Raw genomic sequence first — 19,324 nt, 5'->3', positions numbered from 1 at the left:
TGGACGCGAGGCAGATGTCAAAAAGACTCTAGGAGTTGGGCGCATTTACGATTTACGATGCTCGATCTATCATCGGCGAATCAGTATGAAGGTGGGGTCTGAGAGACCAGCAGCGCGGGGCCAAAAGCTATAATTTTTGCCCAGTGTACTTTGCACGTTCGACAGGGCGTCGAAAGGGATAGCTTTAATACGAGGTCTTCTGCCTTACCGTGCCGTGCCAGCCATTTGTAGAAACCCTAATCATGGGAATGTGACTCGTGTACGGTGATCCTCGTGCTGAAAATACAACCAATTGCACACACAATAATGCTAGTATTCCAAGAATCCTAACTGGACCGGCCTGCTTCATATGTGGACAGAGATGTCATATCGTGTGTTGGCCCAGGATATCTCGAGCACATTGGTCAAACGCATTGGTAAAACGCCATTGCTCGGAGAATTACTATGACCGAATGATCTGTACATGTACAATGGCTAGCTATACGGCTCCGGGGCCAAGTGTGAGCGATCTCTTCCAATGACATACGCGCAGATCATGTGCCTACTTAATAGCTACTGGTACACCTAGGCTTTAATACATTTGTTTCGGGTTAGCGGTGAGCGAGGAACGTTGGACTTGCTCGCATGCCAATCCGCGAACCTGGTCGCATTTCAAATTCGACTCAGGGTACATCACCAAAACTTTTGTTGCTATCCAAACACCCTTTAGTTTGTAAAGACTTGACTTAGGCGGCGCGCTTCGTCTTGGGTGTGCTTCTGCCACTGCCGATGCGGCGAGCTTCAGGGCGCTGCAAGTGGGAGGCAGGGATCCAGCTTTCATCGTATACCTTGGAGCCACTGGTAACAGCAGGTCCATCCGCACCAACGACTGAAGCCTGGTCGGTTGGGTCGACCTTCTTTGAGCCGTTGGACGAATATTTGGCGCGCTCTCCGCCTTTGCCACCACGGCGCTTTTGGGGGAATAAAGTCGCGAACCAGGTACTGTAAATGAAGTAGCACGTACCACTGAAGGCTGCAGCGAGGACGATGTAGAGGAAGATGCTGTAGGGAGCGATATTAGTGCGCGGCTTATATATGATGCACTTGGCCGGCAACGTACATTTGAGGATCAAAGATGCTGGTGGGCGCCTCAACCACGGAGACAGTCTCGTTGTAAACCTGAACAATGTGGATCCCATCCTTTGAGTCTTGGACGACGCTTGTAAGGTGAAGGCGAAGGTCTTGAGGATGAAGCTCTGTGGCGAAGCTGTATGTGATGCTCTGTTTCTCCCCAGCTGGAATCTGAACACCGGGGCGCTGCATGGTGAGATTGCGGACAATCTGATCAGGACCATTGATCGTATTCAGAGAACCACCGACGAGGAGAACGGTAACAGGTTCGAGTTCATTGTTCTGGACGTCAATCACGCATTGAGTCGGATGTCCATTCACGAGCTTCACACCAAATATTTCAGACTGTGGAAACCTCGCGACGGTGGCGAGCTTGATGCTGCCCTCGACACCTTCGGCCAGAGTGTCTGCCTATCGAACAGTATTAGCAGTGGAACCTGCAGATGAGACGATACCCAATCGTGAGAGGCTGCGCGACGGTAGCGGTGGTGCAGTACTTACAGTTACTTCATCAGCAGCGAGGACGCTGAGAGTCTGCAAGGCGAGAAGTGCCAAAGAAGTGAAAGTAAAGGCAACCATAACGATGGATTGGCCGAGCAGATGCGAAGACGAGACTTTCCACGCTGGATCTGGGTGCAAGCCTAGGTCTGCAAATGAAGTGAAGGATGAAATTATGTAGATGGCTTTCAGGCGTCGTGGCATCTCGAAGACAGCCGGAGTGTCCCCCACAGGGCACTAAGCCGCCCTCGGTGTAGCAACATGAACTATTTAATTACCTTAGGTTGTAAGGTATATATATATACACACAACAATATTTTCTTGAAGGACTCGTAGACTCTGACGTGAACTGGGAGTTGATCATCAACTTGGTGAATGTTGTTGACGTGGAATTCAGCCAAAGCGACCGTCTACCTATCGTCGCTGTCACTGTCGCTATTGAGCGAGTACCCGACAACTCCATGGAATTATAGACATATTCCCCCAAATCCCGTCCCATCTATCCATTCATCCATTCCACATCCGCCTCAATTCTATCCCTTGCGTAATTAGCCGTCAGAGTCTCGCGCGGTTACTGGGCGCGTACTGACAGTCAAGATTTACTGTATCATGCAGTGTTGGACCAGCGCTTCCTTGGTTCGCCTCGTTTCACCGGGCCCAGACGTGTTTGTGTGCGCGCACCTATCGTCTGTAATTTCGTAGTCCAACACATCTTCGTGCGGCCTCATGTTTAGATAGACAAGCCATCCTTCCTCGCCAAACCACCTGTAAGAAGTCGTGCTGCATTACTGAGGCTGTTCTGCCACCGACTCTCGTGAAGAGCGTTACCCATATTTAGCCGCCCGCAGACGTTTTCTGGCTTCTGAATTCCTTTTCTCGTCACCGTCGCAGGCGTAACTCTGTCCCGACTTACTTTTTTTTATTTCACTGAATTCTCCACGCACTTTTCGTCCCACCGTCGTCCTTCGACCCTTTCTTCTACCTGCTACAACTCTGCGCTCTCATAAATCATCCAAGTGTCGTTGTTCCCGTCGCTACTGCATACACGCTTCCTTCGCTGAGGGAAGACATCATGCCTTCCTTAGCGAACTCGCCTGCGCGCAGCGCATGGAATAATGGCAGCTCTTCCAGCCCATCCGAAGCCCACAATCCCGTCAGAAGCCCAAGCGCCACGTCGCCCGAGAGCCTCTATGAGCGACTGGCACGACTGGAACAGTATGAAAGTGAAAGAGCCCAGAGAGTGCATATCTACGAGACGGAGAGATCTCAGTTACTCAGTGTGGGTCCTGCTCTAGCTAGGTTGCCTCCGCCATGCGCTCCACTAATCCTTTCTAGGACACCATCGTAGCCCTCAAAGTCTCCAAAACAGAGTCTGACGGTTACAAGGCATTTATAAGAAACTGTCTTAACGAGATTGAAGATATTAAGACGAGAAGTGCCACTTTGACTGAATACGCACGCCGCGAAAGCAAAGTTGTTACACTCATAGACGGCAACGGGCTACCGTTCCAAGATGGTTTTGTTCAGGCTGGTGGTCAGGGAGGGAAGCCAGCGGCAGAAGCCCTCTGCGATGGCGTCTCTAGATTTGTGCAGCACTTACGAGATCGACTTCCACACAATCTGCGGGATGCTATTCCAACCGTCAACGAGATGAAATATGTAGTCAGGATTTACGTCGACACCCAAGATCTTGCTGAGACTTGTTTGGCTGCTGGTATTGTCAATAGCATCGCAGACGTTCGTGATTTTCTGTATGCCGTTGGGAACTCTGTCGAAGATTTTGAGGTGATTGACATTGGCTCCGATCGAACTCGGGTGCTCAAGAAGATCTCAGGTACGTCATGCGTCGAATGGTCCTCTCAACTGGCGTCGTTGCAGTATACTAAGGTTAATCATAGAAGCATTCAAGAGTTATGCTAGTGATCATATGTGCCAACAGATCTTACTCGGATGTGCGCACGACTCAAGCTTTATTCATATTTTTGACCACCTTGCGAACACAGGACTCGATTCAAAAGTCACATTGATTGAAGGCCCTCCTTTGGCAAGTGAATTTAGATCCCTACCTTTCGCCACAGAGAAGTTTGCGGGAGTATTTCGTGACGCAGGGTTTGCAACTGGCAAGCATAAACTGCAACTTTTTGGAAATGGCAACGGGTCATTCGCTTCCGGCATAAGCACTTCTCCAGGCCTGATGGACGAAAGGAGTGACTCCAGAGCAGCATCGTTCTCTTCTTCGGTCGCGACGCCAAGCAGCACGGTTACAACGCCCGTATTCACATGGGCATCTGCGGCGAAACAAGCTGCGATCTTACCTGATCGCACTTCAACACCTCCTCCGAAGGCTATAGCTCTCGCGCCCGGCACCATCCCTCGCAACAGAGCCGGGCAGAGAGTTGATCCAATCTCCCGTACGTATGACAAGAAAGAGGTGGACAGAGTAAAGGAGATTAAGATGTGCAACGTACACTTCCTCCGACAGGAATGTCGCTATGGAAAGGACTGTACTCACTATCATGACTACAAGCCAACCCAAAGTGAGCTTGGGACGCTGCGACTCGTGGCTCGTATGGCGCCATGTAGTTACGGCAGCGCGTGTGAAGATTTGAAATGTATTTACGGCCATCGATGTCCTGCACCTGCGAAGAGCGGCGCCTGTGGAGGGAAAAATTGCATCTTTGGCGAAGATTGTCGGTTCCCCGTTGAGCTGCATGGCATTGATACCACGATTGTTCGATCTGTAGTGGTTCGCTGACGTCGTTGGGATTATCTGCTGTCATACTCCAAGACTCTTATTATCTCTCGAACTGTAATTTGACAGATACCCAAACACTTGTAGTAGCCACAAATTGACTTTCACGCATGGGGCTGAGGCTGGGGGCCTGGCGCATCTTAATACCAACACTGCAAACAATTTGGGCAGCAGTATACAAAAATACATCTTAGACCCGCCACTCCGCATTCCGAATTGGTTGCTGTAGATAACGAAAAAAGACCGTTCATCTCCGGCCAATCTAAAAGACGAATAGGGTTCTGGATCGTCAGCTCTAACCAGTTATTGTCCTGGCTGCGGTGGAAGGTTCAACTAACGCAGTAGTGCAGTGACCCCCCCTTCGAAGCGGTACAACAGACAGAGAAAGTGTGCGTTAAAAGGTACAAGAATCGAAACTTTAATCCATGCTGAGCACTGGGTTCCTCAAGGTATATTAGATACTTTTGTCGCAATCGGTGCAATAATCCGAAGCCGAGCTGAGAGTGCCCAGCCCCTAGTAGGATGTTGACTGTCTGATCCGTGCTTTGTTAGAAGTAACTAATGTATATAAGGTATTGAAGCCGTCCAAGAGTACTTTGGCCCCAGGTTGTTGCCTGAGTATCAATGACCTGGGGATATCGTTGTAACTTGTCTGTGGAAGTAAGTAAAGATGAAACATTGCGTGAGTTGTACCCATGGACCGAACCAAGACGGTACGTAACAGAAGTGAGGAACTCCCTCGAGACATGATGTACCACACATACGATGTTACTGATTACATGAGAACAACAAAAGAAGACGAGAGATAGCATTGAAACTCTCTAGGTCTTCACGACTATTGGATTGATTCTATACAGATCTTGGGAGAGGGATTTGACGTGCTTAAAGTCGCCTAACGCTTGTGACTACTGTATGTGCTGAGCTGAAACGACGGCGACTTTTGGGTACACCACCCCCTGATGGAAGCGAGCTCGTGAGCGCTCTCACTGGCTCGATATCGGTGGGGCAAATCCACATGTATACAGTACACACTAACATGTTATAGCACGCGCCCCGATCCGAGGGTCATGGCTAGGTCTGCCGATAGTGGGTTGTGCATCGAGCAGTGTCCATTGTCTATTCATTGCCAATTGTAGTGTGAAGTATGCAGGTGGAGGCGCGGAGCCCGGTGCACGGCGCCCGGCTGTTCGTGGCGACTGCCTCTAGATCAGCGGGAGCGGGAGCGTTCGCTCACTGTCAGAGGCGAGGCTCCGTGAGGTGGGCGGCTGCGAGCTCGTCAGCTGTATCCACCGGGTGTCCACTGTCCGATGTTAGCGATCCACCATTGCTGGATACTACTATAGATAACAGCAAGGCGGTTATCTATTATGTACCTCCACATAGTCAAACAAACAGAGCGGTACCGTGTATGTCCCTTGGAGGACTAGTTGCTATTATGTAAGCGATTAGAAAACAGAAGATAAGACTTAACATAGTAGCTTAGTATTAGTACTAGTATAGCTTTAGTAGATTAATATCTTAAAAATAAAATAATAATAAGTCTAAGTAAGACTTCTACTAATAAGTTTCTAGTATTATACTTAAATAATAAGACTTAGAGTATCTATATCTAGTTTATATAAGAGTATATATACTAATTTATATATTACTTTACTAGAGTAAGAAGTACTAGTAGTAAAGAGTTATTAAAAAAAATTCTAGAATAGAATTTCGAATCTCTTAAATCTATATTATCTAGAGCTAAAATTAAGTTATATTATTACTAATAAGAATATTTAATTTTTCTTATTAAAATTTAAAACTACTATTATACTTAGATTTATATTTATATTATACTTATAAGAGACAGTTTCTCTAGTAGATATTTACTCTCTACTCCTTAGTAATCTAGATTGAAATACTCTATCAAGGTTTGGCCCTAAGTATAGCCCTAGAAGCTCGAGCACGGAGCCGCCCGTGCCGAACGGACGGTTCGTCTAAAGCACGCGTCTCTCTGATTCGCTGATTGTCAAAGACGGAACGCTAGATCTAGTGTAGCTCAGCATGAGCCTGGCTCGTGCAGGATCCCCAGTCCGATGTGTCGCCAGCTTTGACCTCAGACATACACAGTACAAGAGCTGATAGCCCCTTGACGAATCAAATAGTTGATCCTCCTCCGCACTGCACTAAGTTGGGACTAGCTTGCTCATCCATCTTCCAGGTATGTGTCTACGGTACCTGCGGTAGAACGGACGGTGGCCGGGGGGACTCCGCAACTGCTGATTCAGCCTCCATGTCTCTGGTATGCGGGGATCCTTTCACTACACAGTTACGATATGACCGCCCAACCATGGATTAAGATTCAGAGGCGATATGTGGCTGCCACGCAGGACTAGATATAGGAGACTTCTTCGAATGTGCACTGCCAATCGGACCGTTTGCTCGCGACTGCAAGGCCGCCTAATACAGTAGTCTCTTCTGCTGTGCTGTGCTGTGCCGTGCCGCTTCGAAGCTGTCCTTTCGTCTTCCCCAAAAGGCCCCATATATCGCCACGGACCAAACTTTAATCGCGCTAATGTGAACTGAACGATTCTAGTCTGCAGACCATGGCTAGTCTAACAGATGCATTCTATCTTTTCGGCCCTGGACCTGACTCAACCGAACTTGCTTACGACGGCCTAGACATGCAACATGCAACCTCCCCTGGCACATTGCCAGAGAAGATATAATTATACCCTCACGCTGCTCTGTTAGCAGGGCGTCATTTTGACTAGCCGTTCGTTCAAGCTCCGGTGTCGTTATGAAGGTCGCTGGCCTGCTAGGCGTGGTAGCGCTGCTCACTCAATGTATTTTTGTGGCAGCACAAGCACCACCCCCAGAGTGCGGTGTAAGTATTACCGCCGGGCATCCTTCGAACGAATCGGGTGACTGATCTTGTGTTACACAGACAAAATGCTTGATTGGAGCTCTTCAGTCGTCTACCTGCGCTCCCAACGACGTACCATGTATCTGCGCAGATGCTACCTTACAAGCAACAGCTGGCGCCTGTGTACTGCAAACATGTAGCGTTGTTGATGCTCTAGGTATGTTATCTCTTCAGCCCAGCGCAGACGGTATATCTGACGATTCTTAGCGTCGAGAAATGCCTCCGCGACAATGTGCAACGAGCCTGTTCGCGATGTTCGCAAGATACCTGTCATCATGACTGCTGTATGCGGCAGCTTTGCTGTACTGTTCATAGGCGTGAGAGCGTTGGTGACTGATCAGACGAACGCGGTCGAGATGCTGTGTGTGCTTTTGGGATTTGTACGTTCTCTCTCTCTCTTTCAAAGGTTTAGGACGTGTAACGATTTCGGTGAGCTAACAATGGACACTCGGATGTAGCTCGCAGCCGTACCACTCGTTGTCATGGTAGCCTTCTACTACATCTATGGTCTGGGCAAAGACATATGGACACTCTCGCCACACTCTATCACAATGGTCATCAAGGTATGTGTCTCGCTCGCCCACCCTCTGCACAAGCCGTATTACGCCCTCAGTCCCTTGCTCGGTATACAACTAATCTGCTCCCACAGGCAATCTGGGTTGGCGAATTCTCTTACGTCACGACGCTCTGCTTCACACGCATGTCCTTCCTCTTCTTCTACCTACGCATCTTCCCACGCACCACTCTCCGGCGCCTCACTATCATCCTCATAGTCGTTAATACCCTACACGGGCTCTCGTTTGCCCTCGCAGTTATTTTCAACTGCAGGCCTATTTCGTTCACGTGGACGAAGTGGCGACAGGATGGGGAAGTGGGTTCATGCACGAATATCAACGCCGTTGCCTGGAGTCATGCCGCAACGACAATTGCGATGGATCTCTGTGTCATTGCATTACCGATGCCCGAATTATGGGGTTTGAGGGTTGGCAGGAAGAAGAAGATTAGTATAATGCTGCTCTTTGGAGTTGCGTTCTTGTACGTCTTCACCTCTCATCTGCACAACTTTCACTCTTTCCATCCGCTATCACATTTCCAACATCCTTCTTTCTCATATATTTGCCCTTTGCCCAGACAACGCTCACTAAACCATATAATGCAGTATCACAATTGTCTCCGTCTTGCGCCTCCAAGCTCTCGTCAGCTACTCCACATCCACAAACCCGACCTACGATAACACCGCCACAGTCTACTGGTCCGTCCTCGAAACCTACGTCTGTATAATATGCTCGTGCCTACCCTCCTTCCGCGCCTGGCTCAAACGCGTCGCTCCCGGTCTCGTGGAAAGTCGCCCCGCAAACAGCAGCTACGGCGCCAGCGGTGGCAAAAAGCGCTTTCCGAATAACTACCACCGACGCGACTACTCGCAGAGGGTCAGCTCGCGTGAGAACAGCAGCTGCGATAAGGGAATCTTGAAGACGGTGACAAATATAGTGACACGCGATGCGGAGAGTGAGATTGAGCTCGTCGATGTCGAGGAGCAGGGTTCCAGGAGCAAGGCCTTTGATGACAGGACGGTATGACGATCAGTTGAGACGAGGATGCGGCGCAGCTTTGCTCTGTGCGCCTGTACATGCTACCATATGAAGACATACGAAAAGGGAGGCTATTTTGCATTACGACTTTAATCCAGTGCTAAATCTGAGCGCTGAGCTTGGGAAAAAAGCGGGATGACCCGCGGCGCCGGATATGGAGTTTACTCAGGGAAGGAAGGCACTCATTCCAATGTTACGCCGCCGAGGAATTCTACGATATGTATTAGGGAACCACAAATACTAATAACCCCTCTTCATTCACACCTTGCTCTACCGACCGTCTCGACTAGGATACCCCGGCCTTGCGCAAGGCTGGCAATTGCAAAACGCCCTAATGCACCCCTGGTCCCAAAGGAATTTCAGTACACCCCTCAACTACGCAGCCCTACAGACCACATCAGCTGAGGAAATATCATCAGTAAGGGTCCTCGGGTCTCAGCCCTACTACCTAATCTAGTAGTACCAGCCGATACCCGTCACCGCAACCGGGAATTTAGATTTGAAAATCAAATCTTTCCAGGCACCGGACGGTCGGGTCGGGTCGATGAATAGTATTTCTACTCCAACGGAGGCTCTTCCAGAAGAAGGCATACAGGGGAGGATGCGGCGTATGGCATGCATTCTAGTTCGTGCTTTTACAAATACTTGATTGACATGGCTACTACCGTACATCATTTGTGAATTCACGATTGCTACGAGGTTTATTGAAATCCACAACACATACATGCTGGTCCCGTCCGGCTCTCCAGGAACAGACGTTGTTGTTACTAGCTAATATTATGCGACTCTGGTACCACCTCACGCAGACAAGGTCAAATGCACCATCCGCATCGAAACACCCGAAAACACGTTACGCCGCTATCACCCAATTCGATTTCTAAATCGAAGACGTGAAAGGAACAACAAGAAATGCATGTTAAAACCGAAAGAGAATCAGAAGTAGAAGCCACATCCAGCTGCGCGCGCAGATAAAACTCTAGTAGTATACAAGAACCTTCAAACCTCAAAGACAACGACCCAGAAAGGATCGTGGCGCATAGCACCCGTAGTCGTGATCATAATAAGTCGTCCGTCGTCAAATGCACCCGGTGCACATGCCAAGACAAATGCCTAGGTCAGCATAAGATGTCCGCGCAAAGGCACAACGCACTAAGCACGCTCAATATGCCTCTTCATCTTCCCAACCTGCTTCACTCCCTTCAACACGTACCATTTGACCTCCGTGCTCAGCATATGTCTCGCCGCGGTCTTCGACACTTCGTATTCCTTTGACTCGCTTCGCCTGGCCACCTGCTGGTGCAGGATAGCCCCCATCGGGCGTGAATCTCTTTCCACGACTCGCAGCCTGGCGCATCTTCGCATAGTAGGCGTCACTAGCATCGACCTCTGGCTCCGAGTTGTCATCATATGTTTCCCAATTTTCACTTCCTGACGCTGTAGTAGCAGCTGTATTGTTCGAAGATGACGAAATCTGGCGTGTACTAGAGACTGTTGACTGCGAGTACGTGTATGAGGGTGCATGAGAGGAGTAGTTGGAATACTGGTCGTCTTGGTGATGGGGCTGGTATTGGTGGCGTGGGTTATCATGGGAGTCGTGGCGGATCATTGAGGGTTGGTGGTGATGGTAGGCATTGCTGCCGCCGTATGGGTCCTCAGGCGCGATGTGACGTACAATGCTACCACTTCGCGGGTCCTCGAAATCGTGTGGTGTAGGTGAAGGTGCAGGAGGTGGAACGAAGAGGTCTTTCATTTTTGGCGGCGGAGCCCGCGGCGGGGCCATCTTTCGTATCGTTTGTGAGTCCGCTCTTGATGGTTGCGGACGCTCTGGAGAATTTCCACCATATGGCATCCCCTTCAGTGGTTGACGAGTTGTGCTAGTTGGTAGACGGGAAGGACTCTTATTCGTACTTCTGGCCTGAGCTGCTGCGGACACAGAGCTGGAGAAATTATTCCTCGTGACACTTGCACCTAACATGCTAATGTTCACGGGCGTTTTAGATCTGGTTGGTGGCGGTCCACGCATGGTACCAGCCCGACTAGGTGGTGCAGACTTTGCGGACTTCGCCTGCGGTGGTGGAGCTGACGGAGTCTTCGCTCGAGCTGGTGCTGGCTTCGACGATGTTGACTTCGCAGCAATAGAATCCAGGTATCGCTCACCATGAACCAAAAATGGGCGGCCATACTCATCTTCCCATCTTTCCAGGACCTTCTTGAGCTCTGCCTCAAGCTTTGGCAGTTCTCTCGAGATTCGTTTGCGCATTTTTTCTTCACGGAGCAGTTTGCCAGGGTCGCGCTTCTCTCCTTTGCTACCCTTAGCCATGAGACGAGACGCATCTTGACTTGAAGCTTGCAAATCATCTCGTTCCTGAACTAGGGTTCGGTGCCTGTCTATGAGCTCTAAAGTCGGAGCACGCTGTTCCCGCAGGGCTTCCAGACGTGCGATCTCATTTTCATGGGCAGATAGTAGTGCGTCACTATAAACATCTAGAGTAGACTATTAGTCTTTGCAAAAGTATTGTTTGGAAGATACTAACCAGAGAATGCGGGAGTAAAGTCCATCATTTCTTCCTCGGAAAAGTACAGGCCGTCCCATAGCTCCTGAAGCTTGTAACGAGCATCCTCAACGAATAGATGAAGGTTTTGTCGTTTCAGCTCGATTAGTTGTGCAAGTTCACTCTCGAATTCGTTGATAGTTCTTAAGCCACAGCCGCGGTTACTGGACAGGAACTGTTTTCTTTTCGACTCATCGTACTGGAGCTTCTCCCATAATACCTCAATCTGTGTTTTGAGGTCTTTGAGCCGGCGCTCACGAGCTCGTTTCTCGTCCACAAGCTTGTCTTTCTTCGCTTTCAATCGTTCGAGGTCGTCCTTGTGCAGACCTAACTGTTCAGGCGCGTCGCGTGCGTATTTGACGATTGTAGTGTCAGTCTGCGCCTGTGGCGTTCCCAGCTCAGCCCACAGCTTGATCATCTCATCGCATGTGCTTCGGACTACGTCGACGCGTCGTGTGTATTCTTCATACACTCTCGTGAACTCAACATCGACAGATTGTACGTAGGCAGGGGAGAGATCGAAAGTTGGTGGAACCACGGCGTTGGGCGAGGTAGGTGGTAGCTTTATCTTGATGAATGACGGTTCAAGATGTGCAGAATACGATTCGAGCGCTTCAACAAGTTCTATTGAGCATGTTAGCTCGTCCAATGTCAGATTAGTAGTTGCATACTCTTGACTTGCTCAAGGCGCTCCTTGTGTAGCTTATGAACAACGTTGTATTTCTCCTTTAGACCTTGTATGCATCGCATGAGCGGATATGTGACTTGTGTGCTTGCGGTGTCAACTGGATAAGCGTGATTTGGTTTTACGTCCTCGAGTGAGTCTTCCATTTGTTGTATAGTCGACACCAGACGGTGTGCTTCTTCGGTGAGCTCATGCTTCTCACTGCAGAGTGATTAGTGCGGCCTTGCCCATCAGCTCGAAGCGTACCCACTTTGTGACGATCTTGAGTTGGTTATGTAGAGTTTCGGAAAGCGCAGAGAAGAGCTGCACAGAACTTTAGCATTTCTTCATTTCCTCCAGAGTCTAGGGGTAGTACCTCAGCTTCTCGAGAATCTCTTTCGTGGCTTGGTACACCAATATCATCGAACAGACCATGGAGCTGTCCAATGATGGTGGTAACTTGTTGAGCAAGATAGCTAGTGTCCATTGTTGATATGCCCCAACGGCGCACGAGATGTGTTTTAGACGATCATGCAAAATCTTGCATGCAAGGCGGGAAAGCTTGTCGAAGTCGCAAGAGTCGCAACGAAAACTGTGCGGCGTCGCAGTCTCAGAACCAGAAGCCCTTTTTAGAGCCTTGAGCCCGAACGTGCAGCGGAATGAATGGCAGATGGCGGAGAAAACAGATATGGTAGTGATGTTGAATGGGAGATTCGGTGCGGTGGTACCTCAAGCTATAACGCGCGTTTAGCTGTACATCATCGCGATTCTGCAATGTTATGAGTTCCGTTGCCCTCGAAACCGATTGGCGCTATCCCAAACTCGACTTGGTTTCAAGCCCACGTGCACGTCAACGACACTAAGGCAATTTGGTGCATACGGTAGCCACATATTTAGGTACGTTTCGAGGAACTTCAGATGAAACATACAGCACACCAAGTCCGCGGTAAGTGGGCACGCGTTTTATATAGGGTATTTCATTTGTCGTTATTCTATCGACATGCCCTCCATGTTGACCATAGCTACAGAGCTTCGAACGAATTAACACCGTGTGGTAGAGACTACCAAGTCGTCCAGGGATATGATGATGGAGTTGTGAAAAGCTCAAGGGGATATACATGATGGTGAATCTTCGATGCTCGTAATTGCTCATGACCAAAAATGGTCCAAGGAATTTCTCTCGTTTTGGTCCGTTCGTGAAGCTGCGAGATTTGGGGATTATGAGGCGAAAGAGGGCATGGCGGCGGTAAGGTGTGTACGGCTTCTCAGCTCTTCTGAAAGACACGTACCAAGACAGACCCGACTTCGCTTGAGACAGGTATGTATACGGCAACATGTACGCGTAATATGCCAATGATATCCCCATTGTAAGGGATGTCTTCGACCTTCATTTGTGCCGCATCACATGTCCATGGACTCACCACCGTTGGCAAAGTTCAGCTGCTGAGTTTGCTGCTGGGCGCCGAAGCCAAAAGATCCATCTTGTCCTTGTTGAGGGGCGAGCTCGTTCATATCACCACCAGCATCCTCCTCATCAGAGAAGTACTTCTCGATGATATTGTAAGCCTTCATATAGATTTCTTCGTTTGCGTTGTTCTGGCAGTCATGGATCTTCTCCATACCGCCAACCTCTTCAATAAATAGAGCATAACGATTGATTGATTCAGCAGTGGCTTCCGCAGAGTCCTTATCCATCTCACCGACCTTAAGGATATTCTCAAGGCCATCGAGTGCAACTTGGATGATCTTGTTATCGGGGCAAGCTAGAAGATCGCAAAGTGGTTTGATGCAGCCACTTGAAACTAGGTAGCGGATTTGCTCTGGCTTATGGAGGCCACCAGAAGTGGCGTTGGAGATGGCCCAACATGCTTCCTTGCGAGTCTTGAAATCGCCGTTCTGGAGAAGATGAACGAGGGGAGGAATGATATTAGCATCGATGACAGCTTGAATCTGTGTAGAATTTCCAGCGGTAATATTAGAAATCGTCCAGCAAGCCTCCTTACGAATGCCATCCTTTGTAGAACTCAGAAGCGAAAGTAGAGCAGGAAGAGATCCGCAGTTGATAATAACTTGTGTTTGGACATCATCTCCGGTAACAATGTTGCCGACGGAGCGCAGAGCGGGGGTCTGGACAGAAGTTGAAGCATGCATCAACAGCTCTACAAGACGACGGGGAATACCGGCTTCAATAACAGCCTGGATTTTATCGTTGGCTCCATCAGACAGATATGAAATAGCCCAGCAAGCATCGATGAGCACCTCGTCGTCGAGCGAGTACACCAGCTTTGACAGCACAGGTAGTGCAGGCTGAATGGTGTGCCAATCGGGCTGTGGAGTTTTGCCACGGCAAAAGTTGCTCAAGGTCCATGTCGCATTACGAAGCATGCTCAACTTGCGGCTGTCTCCGAGCAGTGCGAGTAAAGGTCGCAGAGCACCTTGCGCGAGGACAAAGTCCCTGCAGGTAGGGCTGTCACCGGCAATGTTACCAAGTGCCCATACTGCTTGCTCTCTAACGTCTGGCTCATGGCTGCTGAGCAACTCTACGAATATTGGCACTGCACCTGCTTCGATAACCACCTGTGTTTGTTGAGCTGATCCAGAAGCGATGTTGGTCAGAGCCCATGCGGCCTCAAATTGTACGAGAGTGTGGGGTGAGCGCAAGAATTCAACAAATCTGCTGACTACACCGGTCTCAATGACACGCTCGATTGGGGGGTTGCGCTCCTTCGAGAGGAGTTTTCGAAACTTTGTTGTTGCTTGGATTTGTTCATCGATCTGTTCAGAGAAAACGCCCTTCACCATCTGAGGGAGTTCCTCATTAAGCTATATAGCTCAGGGTTAGCCATGTTCTACAATGTAGGAAATGTGGACCAAGTGTGGGTCGGGGTTGTTGGGTGTCACTACGAACTCCTGAACTTTAAGGCTGAAGTGAGCCAGTGGTTCACCTAGCAACACAGTACCAGAGGCGTTCTCGAGCTGCAAAAATTTGCAAGGCCATGACGATTTTGACGATAGATTGATTGTCGTATTCCACAGCACAGGAGAGCTGAAGTAGAAGTGAGTCACTTACCTGACTTTCAATGTTGCCGCCCTCTTCGTCGCTGTCGGGAGCAGCCCCTAGTGAGGCGCCTGGGGCATCACCCTCACGAGTAGTAATACCACGACGTTTTGCGAGGCCTTCTTCTCTCTTTGCCTTTCTGATCTCGACTTGTTGCTCCTCACGGCGTCTACGCAGCTCTTCAGGCTTAAAGGCGTTCTTTGCCTTAAAGCCCATGCGACGATGTTCGGGGATGAAGCGGTTCTCCATTGTACTGAAGCTGCGTTATGAATGTCTTACTGGGGAGTATAATTCTTCGTATGTTTGATACACCCTGTACGAACGGGAAGAAGCGAATGGTGGTGGAGAGAGTGTAGTAGAGGGTATGAGAGAAGAAATATGGATGGACAGGAATAGAGCCAAAGGTCGAGCGGGTGTGCCGCTAACGGCGGGGCGACCTCCTTTGACTAATCTGCGCTAACTAAACGGGGTGACGCACATAACGATCACGAACATATGATTGTTTGATTATTATTGTCCGCAAGTGAAAGCTGTTCCTTTACCTTCGCCCAAGACTAGGAGTCCGGAATGTAAACAGTACTCCATTCCTTATCTTTCAGAGTGACGGCTAGTCAACCTTTGCATAGGAATAACTCTCAACCGCTCTTGTTTCCTTGCTGTATTCGGACGACGCGCTTTTTGTGGACGCGTAGCGCGTTTGTGGCCATACCAGCTGGAATCTGAGGATGTTTGGCCATACTTGGAGACCTTGATGTACAAATATCGCGTGCTTGTAGTCGATTCGGGGCTCTTTCGGGCTCTTGCTAGATTCCCACGCTGACTTCACCCCTCTCATCGAACGTACAGTGGATCTAGTCACGTGCTTAGGGCTTGCCTTCTAAGGCGCCATGGCAGACGATTTGAGCCCACCAACTGGCTTTGTTACAATCGATCAGGCCACTAATCGGTCTTCTAACCAGTTTCTTGTAAACATCATCGGCATAATAACGGATCGAAATGTTGGAACTACTCGGACGGGTGGTAAGCAACTTTCTTGGTGCACCGTGGTAGACACTGACAGCCTATACTATAGACTTTGTCCTCACCTTCAATGTCTGGGACACAACTGCGCAAGACATCTACGGTCTCAAGGTCAGAGGCTTCTTGAAGCCTGATAAGACGCCCGAGTTGTGTAAAGGAGATGTTATCATGCTCACCCAGATAAAGGTATACTAATTCATTCATCGAAGGTGTGAGCTAACACTTTTCAGAAAAACAGCAATGTGCAATATGGTCTGACTTATATGTTCAACTATGGAGTATCTATGGCAGTGGTCTTTCCGAAAGCATCCCTTCCAGATCCGAAGCGAAGAGCAGACATCGCCCGTGGGGTCACGAGAGTGACATATAAGACAGCTATTGGCGGACCCATGCACGTCAAACTGCCACCTCTTTCGGAGGTACAACTGTACGTTTTCGATCTGGCCTTACGACGTAGCGAAACCTCTGTTACAGACTATCGATTTCCATCTCCCGCTCAGACCCATGCACACTCATCTAATACTCTCTCTCGGGCTACATCAAACCTCCCGTCTCAGGGACACCAGTCATCCAGGGAGATGTGGCCAGCCATTCATGGCATGCCAGCAACAACTGCTAGTATTTCAACTGTTAGGAATAATGAACGGACTTCTATCAGTGCGGGGACCACGAAGACTAACATGAAATTTCGGTTACTGAAGGATCTCAGGTTGGATCAGTATGCCGACTTGACTGTGGAAATCGTGAAAATATTTCCTCGGACACATAGAGAAGGTGCGGATCTGTACGCTACGGATTACACCTCTAATAGCATGCTGTTCGACTACCTGTCCCCGGAAGAAGAAACAGCGCTCCACGGGGGAGACCGAGATCTCCAGGACTACGGGATTGGCCCTAAAAAAGGCTGGCATGGACCTTTGGGCCAATACACTATCTGTGTAGATGTTTGGCCACCACATTCGAATGCTCTTATACACAACTTTCGCGAGGGTGACATCTGCTTTCTCAAAAATGTCAAAACTAAGATATCACAAGAAAACAAACTTGAGGCACGCATGTCCGAAGACTATATCAGTAAAGACCAAATCAATGTCCGCCGTCTCAATCACGAACATGAACTTGTCAGACGTCTATTCCAACGCAAGGACGACTATAACCGACAGCAAACTGTGAACCCCGTCCCGCACAAGACGAGACAGCAGAAGAAAAAGGTGAGGAGGGCTCACCAGGCAAGAGAGGAAGAGGAGCGACGAGCGCTCGAAGAAAACGAGTCTCGTCGTTTGGACGACACCAACTATCTTCCCAAATCCCTTCAGAATAACGAACCAGAGTCCTCGCCACCTCTCAAACTCCTTTCGAATCAGAACATCGTCGCCTCATACCCTTCCCAACAGTATACCTCCGCAGCCGACATCATTAATAGCCCACATCTCAACGCACCGCTTTCTCCCGACTCGGATCCATCCACCACCCCTAAGTCCCTCCCTTTCACAAACGCGCGCTACCGCACCCTGCTTCGAGTCATAGATTTCTACCCGTCTACCCTCGCCGACTTCTCTCACTGCCTCTCCGATCCATCATACAACCCACCCACTGCCTGCGACACCTCCGATAACGACGTAGACACTGAATACCAAACACAAACACTCTCCCAGCACGGCCGTCGGAACTGGGAATGGGCTTTCGCGCTCCGCGTCGAAGACGCTCTACCGCCCACCAATCCCCAACCCAGCAACTCACAACACAAACCTGCGCAGTTCACACTCATCGTGCCGCCCAAATCAGCCGAATTCCTCCTGAAAGTGACGGCATGTGACCTACGGGCTGACAAGAGAGCCTTGGCCGAGCTGAGAGAAAAGCTGTTCATCCTATGGGGTGATCTGGAGGAGATCAAGCGCGAGGACGGTATGGAGGGCGCACCGACGGATTACCGTCCGAAGAACCAGCCGTTTGAGGCGTGCGTGGTGGAATATGCAACGCCGGACGCGTATCCCGAGAGTGGCTGGGCCAGGCAGTGGGCGCTAGTTGAGACGACTATTAAGTGAAATAAACGGTGTGTTTACGTGGCGAGAGTTGCGGCTGCATACTCGTACGGCGCGAGCACTTCTGTCGTCGGTACTAAGAGCTCGCCACATAACGCGTGAGTGGTGGTAGAGAGGCCGTTTCTGAGCATTGGGTAACGATGTATATGCTGCTACGCTGCCACACAAAACGCGAGCAAGCCAGCATTCTACCACATTCCTTGAGAAGGCACATATTCCAGCCTAGGGGATATCCACGCCATATACAACTCTCTGCCATCATTTTCCACAGACCTGTCCCTTTCTCTCTCCGCACAGGCCAAGCAAACAAACACAATGTCGAACAGCGGCAAAATCACACAGCACCGCAAAATCCTCTCTCCTATCTACTCTCTCATCAATCCCACCCAACCACACAGATAAATATAGGCTAACCTACACACACACGCACACCACCCCCAAAACAGCTCTTAATTTCGCCGCAACCTTACAAAACATACAATTGGTATATTTCAGAGATATTAAATCCTCTTATATTGCGTATTAGCCGGTATATTGATTACACAGCTTCATCCATTCGTGACGTAGTGATGTTGTGGGCTGTAAGGGCATGCCAGGTGGATGATTGGGGTCTCCCTACCTCCTCATGTGCCGTACTTTGCGCGTGTCATTTCCCATCATAATACCTGCCAGGCGCTCACATCGATGAAAATGAATACAGTAAATGCATGCTTTTCACATTGTAGAGCGCCTTGTAGTGTCGGACGAACCATGATGCGAGACTCTCGATGGGCTTGAGTTCGTAGCAGTTGACGAACGATAATATCTTGTCTATGTAACATCGATCCTAGGACACACAATGAAGAACCCTTTTTCGCGTAATGATTGCTAGAGCATAGCATGTGCATACATAAAGGTCTAGTGCTTACATGCCATTTTATATACAACATGCTAGGGATATATGGAGCTACAAAAGTCGAGAACAACTAACACGGAATGATTGTCATCAATCATATGATTGCATAGATTTCAGTACCACGTAGGGTTGTACCGAAGGATACATAGAAGGAATGCATTCAAGCAGCAGCAATTATCGTACGATGAAGTATATTTCCTCTCTTGATAGGAAGTGTTCTCTTCCTAGGATAGAAC

General features: G+C 49.3%; 8 protein-coding genes across 8 annotated transcripts; 4 read left to right on the top strand and 4 right to left on the bottom strand.

Moving 5' to 3' along the window:
• Window positions 1–725: 725 nt before the first annotated feature.
• EJ05DRAFT_495703 (uncharacterized protein) lies at window positions 726–1,812 on the bottom strand (the record flags this gene model as incomplete). Its single annotated transcript, XM_033746279.1, has 3 exons — window positions 726–1,041; window positions 1,100–1,521; window positions 1,612–1,812. 3 exons carry the CDS (start codon window positions 1,810–1,812, stop codon window positions 726–728), a joined length of 939 nt encoding a protein of 312 aa, XP_033605302.1.
• Window positions 1,813–2,246: 434 nt separating this feature from the next.
• On the top strand, window positions 2,247–4,636 carry EJ05DRAFT_17384 (uncharacterized protein). Its single transcript, XM_033739537.1, has 3 exons — window positions 2,247–2,887; window positions 2,995–3,442; window positions 3,507–4,636. The coding sequence occupies exons 1-3, from the start codon at window positions 2,681–2,683 to the stop codon at window positions 4,361–4,363; spliced, it is 1,512 nt and encodes a 503-aa protein (XP_033605301.1). The 5' UTR covers window positions 2,247–2,680; the 3' UTR covers window positions 4,364–4,636.
• A 348-nt stretch (window positions 4,637–4,984) lies between these two features.
• Window positions 4,985–5,958, top strand: EJ05DRAFT_481726 (uncharacterized protein; the record flags this gene model as incomplete). Its single annotated transcript, XM_033745104.1, has 5 exons — window positions 4,985–5,073; window positions 5,218–5,270; window positions 5,406–5,446; window positions 5,511–5,766; window positions 5,933–5,958. The coding sequence occupies 5 exons, from the start codon at window positions 4,985–4,987 to the stop codon at window positions 5,956–5,958; spliced, it is 465 nt and encodes a 154-aa protein (XP_033605300.1).
• A 1,065-nt stretch (window positions 5,959–7,023) lies between these two features.
• On the top strand, window positions 7,024–9,078 carry EJ05DRAFT_17211 (uncharacterized protein). The gene is made up of 6 exons (XM_033739522.1): window positions 7,024–7,226; window positions 7,287–7,422; window positions 7,473–7,645; window positions 7,724–7,828; window positions 7,915–8,300; window positions 8,425–9,078. Exons 1-6 carry the CDS (start codon window positions 7,140–7,142, stop codon window positions 8,843–8,845), a joined length of 1,308 nt encoding a protein of 435 aa, XP_033605299.1. The 5' UTR covers window positions 7,024–7,139; the 3' UTR covers window positions 8,846–9,078.
• A 442-nt stretch (window positions 9,079–9,520) lies between these two features.
• EJ05DRAFT_471806 (uncharacterized protein) lies at window positions 9,521–12,812 on the bottom strand. The gene is made up of 5 exons (XM_033743041.1): window positions 12,450–12,812; window positions 12,345–12,397; window positions 12,081–12,295; window positions 11,392–12,033; window positions 9,521–11,341 (listed from the first exon to the last, which is right to left on the bottom strand). The coding sequence occupies exons 1-5, from the start codon at window positions 12,558–12,560 to the stop codon at window positions 10,017–10,019; spliced, it is 2,346 nt and encodes a 781-aa protein (XP_033605298.1). The 5' UTR covers window positions 12,561–12,812; the 3' UTR covers window positions 9,521–10,016.
• Window positions 12,747–13,669, bottom strand: EJ05DRAFT_17117 (uncharacterized protein). The gene has a single exon (XM_033739511.1). The coding sequence runs from the start codon at window positions 13,437–13,439 to the stop codon at window positions 12,933–12,935; it is 507 nt and encodes a 168-aa protein (XP_033605297.1). The 5' UTR covers window positions 13,440–13,669; the 3' UTR covers window positions 12,747–12,932.
• Window positions 13,025–15,488, bottom strand: EJ05DRAFT_471804 (importin alpha). Its single transcript, XM_033743040.1, has 2 exons — window positions 15,144–15,488; window positions 13,025–14,896 (listed from the first exon to the last, which is right to left on the bottom strand). The coding sequence occupies exons 1-2, from the start codon at window positions 15,378–15,380 to the stop codon at window positions 13,475–13,477; spliced, it is 1,659 nt and encodes a 552-aa protein (XP_033605296.1). The 5' UTR covers window positions 15,381–15,488; the 3' UTR covers window positions 13,025–13,474.
• A 389-nt stretch (window positions 15,489–15,877) lies between these two features.
• Window positions 15,878–18,233, top strand: EJ05DRAFT_17047 (uncharacterized protein). The gene is made up of 3 exons (XM_033739502.1): window positions 15,878–16,151; window positions 16,204–16,337; window positions 16,382–18,233. The coding sequence occupies exons 1-3, from the start codon at window positions 16,019–16,021 to the stop codon at window positions 18,194–18,196; spliced, it is 2,082 nt and encodes a 693-aa protein (XP_033605295.1). The 5' UTR covers window positions 15,878–16,018; the 3' UTR covers window positions 18,197–18,233.
• The last annotated feature ends 1,091 nt before the right edge of the window (window positions 18,234–19,324 follow it).

This window comes from Pseudovirgaria hyperparasitica (assembly GCF_010093815.1).
Source record: "Pseudovirgaria hyperparasitica strain CBS 121739 unplaced genomic scaffold EJ05scaffold_1, whole genome shotgun sequence".
NCBI classification, from domain to species: domain Eukaryota; kingdom Fungi; phylum Ascomycota; class Dothideomycetes; order Acrospermales; family Acrospermaceae; genus Pseudovirgaria; species Pseudovirgaria hyperparasitica.
This window is presented reverse-complemented; position numbering and strand designations above follow the sequence as displayed.

Coding starts and splice junctions, on each gene's coding strand:
- EJ05DRAFT_471804 (XM_033743040.1), bottom strand. CDS start 15,380: ATGGAGAACCGCTTCATCCCCGAACATCGTCGCATGGGCTTTAAGGCA. Junction 14,897..15,143: donor GCGGCAACATTGAAAGTCAG/GTAAGTGACTCA, acceptor TGAGCTATATAG/CTTAATGAGGAACTCCCTCA.
- EJ05DRAFT_17117 (XM_033739511.1), bottom strand. CDS start 13,439: ATGGGGATATCATTGGCATATTACGCGTACATGTTGCCGTATACATAC.
- EJ05DRAFT_17384 (XM_033739537.1), top strand. CDS start 2,681: ATGCCTTCCTTAGCGAACTCGCCTGCGCGCAGCGCATGGAATAATGGC. Junction 2,888..2,994: donor AGAGATCTCAGTTACTCAGT/GTGGGTCCTGCT, acceptor GACGGTTACAAG/GCATTTATAAGAAACTGTCT. Junction 3,443..3,506: donor GGTGCTCAAGAAGATCTCAG/GTACGTCATGCG, acceptor GGTTAATCATAG/AAGCATTCAAGAGTTATGCT.
- EJ05DRAFT_17211 (XM_033739522.1), top strand. CDS start 7,140: ATGAAGGTCGCTGGCCTGCTAGGCGTGGTAGCGCTGCTCACTCAATGT. Junction 7,829..7,914: donor CTATCACAATGGTCATCAAG/GTATGTGTCTCG, acceptor CTGCTCCCACAG/GCAATCTGGGTTGGCGAATT. Junction 8,301..8,424: donor CTCTTTGGAGTTGCGTTCTT/GTACGTCTTCAC, acceptor CATATAATGCAG/TATCACAATTGTCTCCGTCT.
- EJ05DRAFT_471806 (XM_033743041.1), bottom strand. CDS start 12,560: ATGGACACTAGCTATCTTGCTCAACAAGTTACCACCATCATTGGACAG. Junction 12,398..12,449: donor GAGATTCTCGAGAAGCTGAG/GTACTACCCCTA, acceptor AGTTCTGTGCAG/CTCTTCTCTGCGCTTTCCGA. Junction 12,296..12,344: donor CAACTCAAGATCGTCACAAA/GTGGGTACGCTT, acceptor ATCACTCTGCAG/TGAGAAGCATGAGCTCACCG.
- EJ05DRAFT_17047 (XM_033739502.1), top strand. CDS start 16,019: ATGGCAGACGATTTGAGCCCACCAACTGGCTTTGTTACAATCGATCAG. Junction 16,152..16,203: donor TGGAACTACTCGGACGGGTG/GTAAGCAACTTT, acceptor CCTATACTATAG/ACTTTGTCCTCACCTTCAAT. Junction 16,338..16,381: donor TCATGCTCACCCAGATAAAG/GTATACTAATTC, acceptor AACACTTTTCAG/AAAAACAGCAATGTGCAATA.